Source organism: Chionomys nivalis, chromosome 18, assembly GCF_950005125.1.
Source record: "Chionomys nivalis chromosome 18, mChiNiv1.1, whole genome shotgun sequence".
NCBI lineage: Eukaryota > Metazoa > Chordata > Mammalia > Rodentia > Cricetidae > Chionomys > Chionomys nivalis.
Window position 1 is genome coordinate 17,323,667 of NC_080103.1, and position 12,598 is coordinate 17,336,264.

The following is a 12,598-nucleotide window of genomic DNA, read 5'->3' on the forward strand; positions in this document are numbered from 1 at the left end:
TATAGGAGTATGAGATAAGCTTCAAGATCCTTGAACTGGAGGAAATAAGATTATTAGGGTTGTGTAAGTGCTAGAGATAGTAGGCTCTTGGATGCTCTAGACTAGTAGTGACTTTAATTAGAGAATGGAAGACAAAGATCAGCCAGGGATTTGGATATGAATGTCAAATTACATGGGGTCAGAATCTAGATACTATTTCTTTCTGATCTGGTTTAAGAGGCAGATGGTAGACTAAGGAGTAATTGAACACTATATGGATCATAGTTGTTAGAATGCTAAAAATGGAAACTGGGTTGTGGGTTTCTATTATTAATTTTAGACCAAGCATCTTAATTAAATAAGAAGTACAACACCGGAGAATGGATATGGCATGGGAGAGTTTCAGAAGAGCCACTGAAAATTTTATTTTATCTTAATAATTTATCTCTGTCAAAGACTTGTACTAAATAATTTTTTTGCCTAGTACTTTCTTATTTGAGAATGGGTCCTTTGTCTCTTGTGGAACTCACTATGTAGACTAGACTGGCCTCAAACTCACATCTTCCTGCCTCTGCTTCCTGAGTGCTAGGATTAAAGATGTCTGATATTTATTTAATGTGTATGTGTGTGTATTGCATGCATACAGTACCTCAGGAAGCCAGAAGAGGGCAACTCCTGGAACTGGAGTTTACAGGTGGTTGTGAGCCACATCCATGCCCTCTAAAAGAAGCAGCAAGCACTTTTAACTTCTGAGCAGTTTCTCCAGCCCCTTCATTTAATCCTCAAAAGAACATTACTTCAGTTACTTGTCTCAATTTGCTCTTCTATTACGACATTGACCCCCAGCGATACCATTGTGTCCTAAACAATTTATACTATCTTTGAAATTAACTTGAGTGTATATTGCTATTGTTTTGTTCAGAGATTTGGGCAGTGTAGCAACATATGGGGTATTTTAAATGTTTTCAGTTCTTTTTGGTTTTTCCGCGACAGGGTTTCTCTGTAGCTTTGAAGGACAGCCTGGAACTAGCTCTTGTAGGCCAGATTGGCCTCGTACTCACAGAGATCCGCCTGCCTCTGCCTCCCGAGTGCTGGGATTAAAGGCGTGCACCACCACTGGCTGGCGTGTTTTCAGTTCTCTAATAGGGTGAATATCGTTTTCAAAATATGGCAAAATCGTGTGTCTCTTGGAGGGCAGGAATAAGATGGTGGTACGTGCCTTTAATCCCAGCACTCAGGAGACAGAGAAAGGATGATCTCTTTGAGGCCAGCCTGGTCTACATAGTCAGTTCCAGGACAGCCAGGGAGGGCTACATGGAGAAACCCTGTCTCAAAAACAAAAAAGATAAAGGAATAGTTACTAAATTTATCACTTACTGATAATAGACCTTTTATTCTTACAACCAATACCTTACCGTGTAACTTGTCATGCTTACCTGACTATAAAACTAGAGTTTTTCACCTTTGATGGTATTCAAGTTTGTCTTTGTTTCATTTCTTCTGTTAGGATTGCCAAGTAGAGTAGCACATCACATACCCAAGTAAAAGTTGTATTTCTAAGTTTAAAAAATACTTCACAAATTCATGAAAAGAAATCCATGAATTTTGAGTTAGATAAGATGGAGAGTTTGAGCAGTTTTTTTCCATATAGAAGCGTCAGATATCACAAACCTTAAGTATGTTTTTAATAATAACAGAAATATATATATATATATATATATATATATATATATATATATATATATATATATATTTTTTAGACTACTAGTTTGTAACCAACTAAAATAATACAACCTTTTTGATTTCTCTCTTTTTCTTCTCCAGCACTGGTGCTGTAAGTGCTCGTAACATTATGCTTTTGAAAAAGAAACAAGCTCGCTGTCAAGGAGTAGTTTGTGCCATGAAGGTAAATGTTAATACAGTTGAAAGTTTTAGATTTGCTGTTTTGTTTTTGAACTGCTTTTAAGCTTTGTACTACAAACTCGAACCCACTTGGTATTCCTGTCTTCTGGTTTAAGATTTATTCCTCATTAACTTAAACTGAATTTCATAAACTCCTTGATTGCTAGTTCTCTAAGACCTAGTAAAGGTAGACTTTACAAGTTAATACTGTTTGGACTATACTATAATCTTATGATAAAGTTTACTGTTTTTTTTTTAAGTTGTTATCATGCATTTGTATATTGATTGGTAATTAATGTTCTTGTGTTTGGGGGCTGCTTTTTGCTTTAGGAGGCGTTTGGCTTTATTGAAAGAGGTGATGTGGTAAAAGAGATATTCTTTCACTATAGTGAATTTAAAGGTGACCTAGAAACCTTACAGCCTGGAGATGATGTGGAATTCACAATCAAGGACAGAAATGTAAGATGGTTCATTCACTAACTTGATCATGGGCCTTTTACTATTAATTAGGAAGCACTTAAAATTATGTGACCCCTTGCCCATTCCACCCTCTTAATTTAGGGTAAAGAAGTTGCAACAGATGTCAGACTATTGCCTCAAGGAACAGTCATTTTCGAAGATATTAGTATTGAACATTTTGAAGGAACTGTAACCAAAGTTATCCCAAAAGTACCCAGTAAAAACCAGGTGAGTTGTCTTTATTGGACTAGTCAGTAGTATAGTATTTACTATATATTTATAGTAATTTAGTATTACCCTAAAATTGTGATCTGCCTGGTAAATTTTGTGTAGGGAAGTATAAAAAAGTAAAAACCTGCCGGGCGGTGGTGGCGCACGCCTTTAATCCCAGCACTCTGGAGGCAGAGGCAGGTGGATCTCTGGGAATTCGAGGCCAGCCTGGTCTACAAGAGCTAGTTCCGGGATGGGCACCAAAGCTACAGAGAAACCCTGTCTCGAAAAACCAAAAAAAAAAAAAAAAAAAAGTAAAAACATAAATAGATTCTAAGGCTATCGCTCAATGGCAGAGGGCTGTCTTATCATGCACAGAGTCCCCAAGTGCAACAGAAAGAAAAGACAAACATACTGATGGGTGTGGTTTTTTTGAGTGATTAAGAAAGGTCCTTACTATACTGGACTGCATTTGCTTCTCCATTTCCCCCTCTTACCATTTGTTAATTTGTTGGGAGGTAGAGTGAGAGGTGTTACTGCTGGGCAAATGTGGGCTATAAAAGGCTAAGAAAATGTTTTACCCAAACATTCCATGGTAACGTAGTACAGTCTTAACTGCAGTGTTTAATTTTATGGTTGTTATGGGACCTTAGACCATGAAGCTTTCTTATTGGGCTTTATATTGTCAGCACATTTTTTTTTCCTTCAGGGTACTATATTACAAGCTATTTACCATGTGTTCTTCTTGTTTGACTTAGAGCTAAAAAGGATGAGAAATCTCCAGCTAAAATCGTTTTTCCTTCTCATCAGAATGACCCATTGCCAGGACGAATCAAAGTTGACTTTGTGATTCCTAAAGAACTTCCCTTTGGAGACAAAGACACAAAATCCAAAGTGACCCTGCTGGAAGGTGACCATGTTAGGTTTAATATTTCAACAGACCGACGTGACAAATTAGAACGAGCAACCAACATAGAGGTTCTATCAAATACATTTCAGTTCACTAATGAAGCCAGAGAAATGGTAAGTGTTTAGTGTTATTGGGTTGTGGTCTAACATTTAGGGTTTAGTGATGGATTTTGATTGACACTATTAGCTTGGGAACTTGCTGATGATATAGTGAATAAAGGTGCTTGCTTCCATGCGTGACAGCCTGCGTTCAAGCCCCAGTACGCATATGATTAAAGGAGAGAACCAGTTCCTATAAGTCGTTAGAGGAACAAGTGTGAGCTAATAACTACTTTATTGAGTAGCTAAGAACTGTACATGAATTAGTGTGGGCATTTTTCTTACTCTTTGTTATCTTAGAAATGCTTATAAATTAAGTTTCGATTGGAAATGTGAATGATTGCTTATATAATATGAATAAGACATCAAGAAGTATATTTTCTTAAGATTTCCTCTGTGATGTTTAGTAAGCACTAGGTTAAACAATACTAAATAGAGCTTGTTTCTCTTATGATAATGTTTTGCATATTCTTTTTAATGAGTATATGTCTAGGAATGGTGTGTACCTGACATGTTATCCAAGTATATCTTTAAAACATTCTGTGGACAGACTTTTCTCAGATACAGTTTGTAATTAGTATTGTTTGGGATCATAACATCAGTAGCATGTCTCAGTGTTGTCAGTAAAAACATAGTTTTTGTAAGTTCCTTGTTTGTTAAGACAGGATTTCTCTAGAGTCCTGAAGACCAGGTAGGCCTTGAACTTACATAGATCTACCTGCCTCTGCCTCCCTAGTACTGGGATTAAATATGTATGTCTCCACAGTTCTGGCCCTTGCCTTTTTTTTTTAAACTTGTTTAATGTGTATGGGAGTTTTACTTGTATGTATGTATGCACTGTGTGTGCCTGGTACATATAGAGGACAGAAGAGGGCATCAGATTTCCTGGATTAGAGTTACAGGTAGTTGTAAACTGCTGTTTAAATTCCTGGGATCAAACCTGAGTCCTACACATGAACATTAAGCCCTCTTTCCAAAATCAAGTTGCTCAGATGGAGTCTCTTTTATGCTTTATGCTATAAAGTATATATCCTGGTTACCATTAGGAGTTTGAAAAGGATTAAGCCGGGCGGTGGTGGTGCACGCCTTTAATCCCAGCACTTGGGAGGCAGAGGCAGACGGATCTCTGTGAGTTCGAGACCAGCTTGGTCTACAAGAGCTAGTTCCAGGACAGGCTCCAAAACCACAGAGAAACCCTGTCTCGAAAAAAAAACCAAAAAAAAAAAAGGAAGAAAGGAAGAAAGAAAGAAAAGGATTAAATATCAAAACTTTCATATCATATTCAAAACTAGTAGTTATCTGTTTCTGCATAAATAATCAATGTGCAATTAATTGACAGCTATTTTATTTTAGTAAGCATGAGTGCCTTGCATGTTCCAAGTTCTGTGGATACAGTGGTCCACAAAGCCTTTGTTTTCATATAGGATAAAAGAAAACATGAGGAAGAAACAAAATAATACATTTTGTTCTTTACATCTTAAGTTCTTTCTGTGTATAAATTTATACAAGATTTTAAAATAGTAAAGGATTGCTTTTGTCATTCATGAGGTATATCAGTAAATATTTGAAATTTTTACTTTACATTGTCATTTGGCTTTTTATGAAATGTATGTATGGTTATTTCATAATCTTATAATGTACATTTGCCACAGAGTGGCACCTGGAAATTCTTAAAATTATTAGGGTCAAAAAATTTCTTGAAGGTTGGTCAGGCTCCAGTGTGTAGATGGGTAACCCAAATTTGATGTGGGGTTTATAAAAAAAAAAATATTTTTAAGAAAAAAATACTATGCTGAAATTAGTTTATATATAAATGAAAAAATCCCAAACTGCTATAATACTCATAATGGTTTTTTGAAGGAATAAATTAAACTTGATGGTGATTCTGAACTTTTGTTTTTGGCAAACTGCATAACCAGTAAAATTGTTATTTGGGTTTCAGGGTGTGATTGCTGCCATGAGAGATGGTTTTGGTTTCATCAAGTGTGTGGATCGTGATGCTCGTATGTTCTTCCACTTCAGTGAGATTCTAGATGGGAATCAGCTCCACATTGCAGATGAAGTAGAATTTACTGTGGTTCCTGTGAGTAGTTGTTGGAGAAGGTGTTTAGGGTTGGTTTTCTGCTGTCTTTTTTGTAATTTTAAAGTTAGTTTTTCTTTTATTTGTAGGATATGCTCTCTGCCCAAAGAAATCATGCTATTAGGATCAAAAAACTTCCCAAGGGCACGGTTTCGTTTCATTCCCATTCAGATCATCGTTTTCTGGGCACTGTAGAAAAAGAAGCCACTTTCTCCAATCCTAAAACCACAAGCCCAAATAAATGCAAAGATAAGGTAAGTGTTATGTGATCCAGTTGGTTTATATGTCTTCTATCTTTGCTTACAAACAAATTCAATGCAGTCCACTTAATAATACATTGTCCCCTTTTTGGAGAGGGGGAAGAGGGGCATTCGAGACAGGGTTTCTCTGTGCCTTTGCTGGAACTAGCTCTTGTAGCTGAGGCTGGCCTCGATCTCATAGAGTCTGCCTCCCGAGTTCTGGTATTAAAGGTGTGTCCACTACCATCCGGTTTAGATTGTCTTCTTTTTAAAATTCTCTATACACAAGCCATGATGGTACTGGCCTAGGATTCTAAATTTGTCAGGTAGAGACTAGAATATCAGGAGTTCATTTTCAGCTATTTAGAGCATTCAGACAAGCTTGGTGTTTTTTTTTTTTTTTTTTTTTTTTTTTTTTTTTTTTTTTTTTTTTTTCGAGACAGGGTTTCTCTGTAGCTTTGGTGCCCGTCCCGGAACTAGCTCTTGTAGACCAGGCTGGCCTCGAACTCACAGAGATCCGCCTGCCTCTGCCTCCCGAGTGCTGGGATTAAAGGCGTGCGCCACCACCGCCCGGCAAGCTTGGTTTTTAAAATATCTGTAATACTAACGTTTCTTAGCTTCAGCATCAACATTTTGCAGGTGGGATGTTTTAGTAGTGTCCTAGTTTCTTCCCAGTGTACCAGATAAAATGTTTCCATGAATTGCTAAATGAACTGTGGGAGGCAAAACTGCATCATTTAAGAACCACTCATCAAAAGCCTTTACCTCTGCATTGATCAAAGTTTTCCAAACTGTGTATATCATATTCATGTGTTTGTATTCCCATTTTCATTTATTAATAAGTGTCTTGATTACGCAGAAGTCTAAATTCTGCTTTCACAAATATGTTGAGAGTTGTCCAGAATGATTCTTATGGAGTGTAAAAGTTTTCTATAGTCCCAACAGCCTCCCTCCTCCCATAAATACAAAAGCAAGTTCTTAAGAGAACTCTGAAAAAGTAAATAACTTAGAAGGTCTGGAATGGTTTTATTAAGATATTTGCATTTAATATGTGGAGATAGAATAAAGTGCATTTCTGGCAGAAAAAGGTGTAGATAAGAAAAAGGGGGTAGGGAGGTTTTCTTTAGAAAGCAGCAGATAACTCATTTGAAGAAGGTAGATTGTGTGTGGATTTGGTTGAGAGAGAGTTACCAGAAAACAAATCATTTTAAAATAATTACCAAGGGGGCATTGTGCTGGTTTGGTACTGCGATTTATTTTTAACCTTAAGACTTCCTGGTACCTGGAGATAGTTTCGATAATACAAATTGCTTACCTGGTAAATAGCTCATGTTTAAGAAATTAATGTATAAATAATTATAAAGAATGCGAATTGCAGAAGAACATAAGTGAACTGGTTTTGGTTATGGAATAGCAGTGAGGTGTGAAATTTAGGGTGTCCAGGCAGTCAGCGGTTTCTGTCATTTCTCACATTTTTTTGGAAGTTGCTTGCACTTCTGATTACTCAGTTAATATTTCTTTTTTGGGTCTCTGGTGTAATTGAAGTCTAAGATAGTTAAGAGTTTTCCTTCTTTATGAGAGCCAAAAATGAAATTCATTAAAGAAGTGTATAGTGTTTAATGTTGAAAGATACCAAAAGAATAGTTTTGGATGGTAATACAAGTTATGATAGAAAGTAAATTAGGTACAAGACTTTGGACTAACCAAGATAGGATAGATATGGAGTATTTTCTCTGAATTTGTCAAATGCAAATGAATTAGACATTGCTGATGTGCTTATTGCCTGTATATATTGCATAGAGTTATTATATTTATTATATATAGTTTTCTTATATTACTTACTGTCTTTTTTTTTATTGTAGACTAAAAGGGGAAATATGGTGATGTTTTATTTGTGTTTTAACAAATAAAGATCAGAGTGCACAGTTAGCCATACCAGGCAGCCATACAGTCCAGGCAATGGTGGCATACACCCAACAGCACACTAGTTAGCCATAGAGGCTGAGCGGTGGTGGTGCAAGCCTTTAATCCCAGCCCTAGAGAGGAATATAAGCAGAAACAGCTCAGGGTCTCAGTCTGCAGTCTGAGGTTTGGTGGAGAGCTTTGCAATTTACAGTCAGTCAAAGGACAGGGTCACCCCTTTGTTTGAGCCTTGATAGAAACTCCCTAGTGATTTGTCTGCTTTTTTTTTCTTTTCTTCAGCTTGCACCCAAACATCTGTCTCTGGGTTTTTATTAATTGTGCTACTGTAGGGAAGAAGACAAATTAATAATGTTGGCATTATTCTTATAGAAATAGTGTTAAACCACAAAAACGATAGTTTGTTTACAGGTTATATATAAAAATATATGTGTATAAAAATTGTTAGTGTTGAAATACTAATTTGTGCTAGTTTGTTGTGTTTGGTTTGGTTTTTCGAGACAGGGTTCCTCTGTAGCTTTGGAGCCTGTCCTGGAACTAGCTCTTGTAGACCAGACTGGCCTCAAACTCAGAGAAATCCACCTGCCTCTGCCTCCTAAGTGCTGGGATTAAAGGTGTGCGCCGCCACCACCCAGCTTCTGCTATTTCAGCTGCTACTTATGAATATTAAAGAGTCTTCTTTATGAGAAGCCTAAGTTTTATGCTGCAAAATTTTTCTCTTGGCTGGAAATGACCTATTCGACTTAATTTCTCATAAGAGTAAAAAGGCTCTGTGATATAAGTAGATTAAGGCAGCTGTAAGTAAAGGTGTTTTATTTTGAGAGTCCTGGAATAAGTTTCTATCACTCTGCCAATTCTTTGTGTTAAGGATTTCTAAGTTCTGTAGTTAGTTAGTTCTTCCTTTTTTGTTGTTGTTGTTGTTATAATTTGTTAGTGTTCTTAAGGATATTTATTTGTATTTTATATTTTTTAGGAGGCGGAAGATGGCATTATTGCTTATGATGACTGTGGGGTGAAACTGACTATTGCTTTTCAAGCCAAGGATGTGGAAGGATCTACTTCTCCTCAGATAGGAGATAAGGCAAGATAATTGATGTATAGTTCTTATTTGAGGAAAAGTTCATGGTTGATCATAAACCCTGATGGATGCTTTACATGTCGTTAAGTTTGCCTAAACATTTTTGTACTTGAAAGGTTAAATGTATAATTAAAACAGAGTCTTGTGAGCTTAAAACATACTGAATACTAGGTTTTTAAATGAGATATTTTTAGAGACAGGTGTGGTGCATACACCTGTAATTCTAGCACTCAGTAGACACGGTGGCAGCTGTTAGATACAGTTTAAATATGTCCACAAGAGAACAAAGTACTTACTGAGATAGACCCAGTTTAAATCATGCCAGAGATGGATGCTGCTTGCCTTTTCAGACAGCCTTCTTTTGGAGACATTAAGAGTATACATTGAGGAACAAAACTTAATGCTTTATGAAAAATGACTTGACAGCAAGTGTTTTTCTGGAAATTACTATATTAAAGTAATTATAAAAGAAATCTGGGGTAAAAAGCATGGTTGGGGGTTTAGATTTTGTTTTTAGAATTACAGAACTTGACGTGGACATGACAGTGATACTAATGACTCTCTCTCTCTTTTTTTTTAATGTAGGTTGAATTTAGTATTAGTGACAAACAGAGGCCTGGACAGCAAATTGCAACTTGTGTGAGACTTTTAGGTCGTAATTCTAACTCCAAAAGGCTCTTAGGTTATGTGGCAACTCTGAAAGATAATTTTGGATTTATTGAAACAGCTAATCATGATAAGGAAATATTTTTCCATTATAGGTAAGGAATGCCTTTTGGGCAGCATACTATTATATTCTTTTGCATTAGAGTTTCTAAAATTTAATCAATTGATACTTTTTTGTAATTGTAGTTTTTGAGACCCAGTTTTTCTGTTTGTAATTATGGCAAGATGTATACAGAAATACTTACCTGCCTTTTTTATAATTTCTTCAATAAAAGAATACTGTTTTGTTATTATTGGTATGAGAATGATGTGATTTGTTATACACAGTTATAGTATATAGTGTAAAATATAGTTGAACCAGAACTAGATAGTTTAGTTTCTATTCAGGTTCTACCACTTAAATATATGTTACTTCCATCAAATGAATTAACTTCTTTGTTTCTTTTCATTATCTTAAGCTAGAGATATAAGGTACCTCATTTAATAGATTGTTTTTGGTTTTGTCTGTTTAAGGATTTAACGAATCAATATCTTAAAACTGTGTCCAGTATAAGCAGAGTTATCATGGCTATTAGAGTAAAGGCTGTTGGGTTGTGGTGGTGTTTTTAATCCCAGCACACGGGAGACAGAGGCAGGTGAATCTCTGTGAGTTCGGGGCCAGCCTGGTCTACAGAGTGAGTCCCAGGACAGTCAAGGCTACACTGAGAAACCCTGTCTCAAAATAAAAAGAGTAAAGCTGTTTGCTGCTGTTGTTTTTAGTATTAATGGCTTCCTTTAATGTCACTTTATTTTCCTTTCTGTTTAGTGAATTCTCTGGTGATGTTGATAGCCTGGAACTGGGAGATATGGTTGAATACAGCTTGTCCAAAGGCAAAGGCAATAAAGTCAGTGCTGAGAAAGTAAACAAGACTCACTCAGGTAATGAATTGATTCCTATTCATCCTGTGCTTTCACTGAAAGATAGTAAATAGGGTGAGAAAGTAGAATAAGGCCTACAACTTTCGCTCTCAGGTGCTCAGTCCATCTCCTTGGCTGTTTGTCAGAGATCCATGTTCTTCTCCCTACCTTGGGTTTCTGAATGCTAGACATGACAGTTTATTTTCGCAAGTTTTTGTGATTTGGGTAACATTTAAGAGATGGCACTTTGAATTTGAAGGTTGCTGTAGCAGTTTAAAACAGGGTCTTTCACTCTGTAACCTTGGCTGACCTAGAACTGGCTGTGTTGATCAGACTGGCATCAGACTCAGAGAACTGCTGGCTTTACCTCATTAGTGCGTATGCTACCTACCTGGCTCAAATCTGATTTTGGAGTGGGATGGGGAATTATGCATTTCTGATAATTTTTAGGAATTTATTGGATATCTTTATTTTTTTTAAAGCACCCTCCTATTTTGTTTTTAAATCCCAGAAATATATATTCTCTATATCGATACATCTTTGCTGTTCGGAAAATAGGCATTCTCCTGATAGACTGCTTTGGAGCATCATAGGTTTAAATGTGTAAATGAAGACCATCTGAACTGTTTAGAGTCTTTGGTTTGGGAGAGTGACTTCTGTGTTAGGGATGAAACCCAGGGTGTAGCATTTGAGAAGGACAGCTCTGGCATCTCCTATTTTTACACAGCCTACAACTCCATTTTGACTTTATCTAAATTCCCCAAATAATACTTTACCTTGAAACCTAGAGATAAGACAGCTAAGACCATCCATTTTGATTCCACAGATACCTAAGTATGCAGTGTGTTTGATGCACTAGAGATATTGTTGTGAGGCAAAGCAGACAGGTCCTGGTCGTTTATGCTTATTTTTTTTGTGGGTAGAAAATAGAAGTGACAAGAACAAGAATATCTATCGGGTGGTTGGTTGATTTTTACAAGGCAGGGTTTCTCTGTGTAATTCTGACTGTCCTGGAACTTGAGATCCAGCTGCTTTTGCCTTCTCAGTGCTGGGTTTAAAGGTGTGTATCACTATGCCAGGCTCAGAAGACGTGTATAAATATGAGTATTTGCGATATCTGACAAATTGAGCTATTTGCCAAGCTTAGGCATTGTTAATGACATTTTAGAAGCATTTATGGTTAAGTCATTATTCAAGAAATAGAGCTGGCTTCAGATTCCCTGTTTCAGTTTAAGAATTTAGTCAGCTGGGGGCTGGAGAGATGGCTCAGAGGTTAAGAGCATTGCCTGGTCTTCCAAAGGTCCTGAGTTTAATTCCCAGCAACCACATGGTGGCTCACAACCATCTGTAATGGGGTCTGGTGCCCTTTTCTGGCCTGTGGGCATACACACAGACAGAATATACAATATATACAGAATACATAATAAATAAATATATATAAAAAATAATTTAGTCAGCTAACTAGTTGATGGTAATTCGCACCTATAATCTCAACTGGGTAAGATCTTGAGTTCTAAGTCAGCCTGAACTACATAATGAGATCATTGTGGAGGAGGGGAAAATGGGATAGAGAGATGATTCACTTGTTGGAAGCTTGCATGCATGCTAATGTATGTTCTTTCAAAGAACCTATATTCCCAGCTCCTATCCCGTGTAGCCCTCAGTTCTCTATAAACCAGCTTCAGGAGATCTGTTGCCCTCTGTTGCCCTTTTAGAGCATCAGGTACTACAGTCATTGCAGAGATACATAATATATAATCAGAAAAAAAATTAAAATCTTTGAAAATCTAAATAAAAACATTCACCTTGTATGCATATTGGGCTTGTGTTTTTTCCACTTTTCTTCCATCAGATAGAGTTTAAAATGGCTGAGTGAAAATTATGTGTGCATTTGTTTTGTAGTGAATGGCATTACTGAGGAAGCTAATCCCACCATCTACTCTGGTAAAGTCATTCGTCCTCTGAGAGGTGTTGATCCAACACAGATTGAGTACCAAGGAATGATTGAGATTGTGGAGGAAGGTAAGCACATCCATGATGACACAGTGAAATATCTTCCATGCCTTCTGATGAACACTTAAACAACCTTTTAATATTGGATAGGGTTCATTGCATTTGTTTTCTTTCTTTTTTTCTTTTCTTTTCGGAAGCTCAATTTAG

The 12,598-nt window shown here is 36.7% G+C and overlaps 1 protein-coding gene across 5 annotated transcripts in view; it reads left to right on the plus strand.

Annotated features, from left to right (window-relative positions):
- The window catches only part of Csde1 (cold shock domain containing E1), a 41,574-nt gene that overhangs the window by 23,773 nt on the left and 5,203 nt on the right, over positions 1–12,598 (plus strand). For all 5 annotated transcript variants that reach the window (XM_057793510.1, XM_057793512.1, XM_057793514.1 and 2 more), the window contains 10 exons: positions 1,804–1,885; positions 2,212–2,340; positions 2,443–2,568; positions 3,361–3,573; positions 5,501–5,641; positions 5,728–5,892; positions 8,771–8,878; positions 9,461–9,636; positions 10,347–10,459; positions 12,341–12,460. In XM_057793510.1, the coding sequence (XP_057649493.1) occupies positions 1,804–1,885; positions 2,212–2,340; positions 2,443–2,568; positions 3,361–3,573; positions 5,501–5,641; positions 5,728–5,892; positions 8,771–8,878; positions 9,461–9,636; positions 10,347–10,459; positions 12,341–12,460 (1,373 nt within the window). The remainder of the gene's footprint in view (positions 1–1,803; positions 1,886–2,211; positions 2,341–2,442; positions 2,569–3,360; positions 3,574–5,500; positions 5,642–5,727; positions 5,893–8,770; positions 8,879–9,460; positions 9,637–10,346; positions 10,460–12,340; positions 12,461–12,598) is intronic.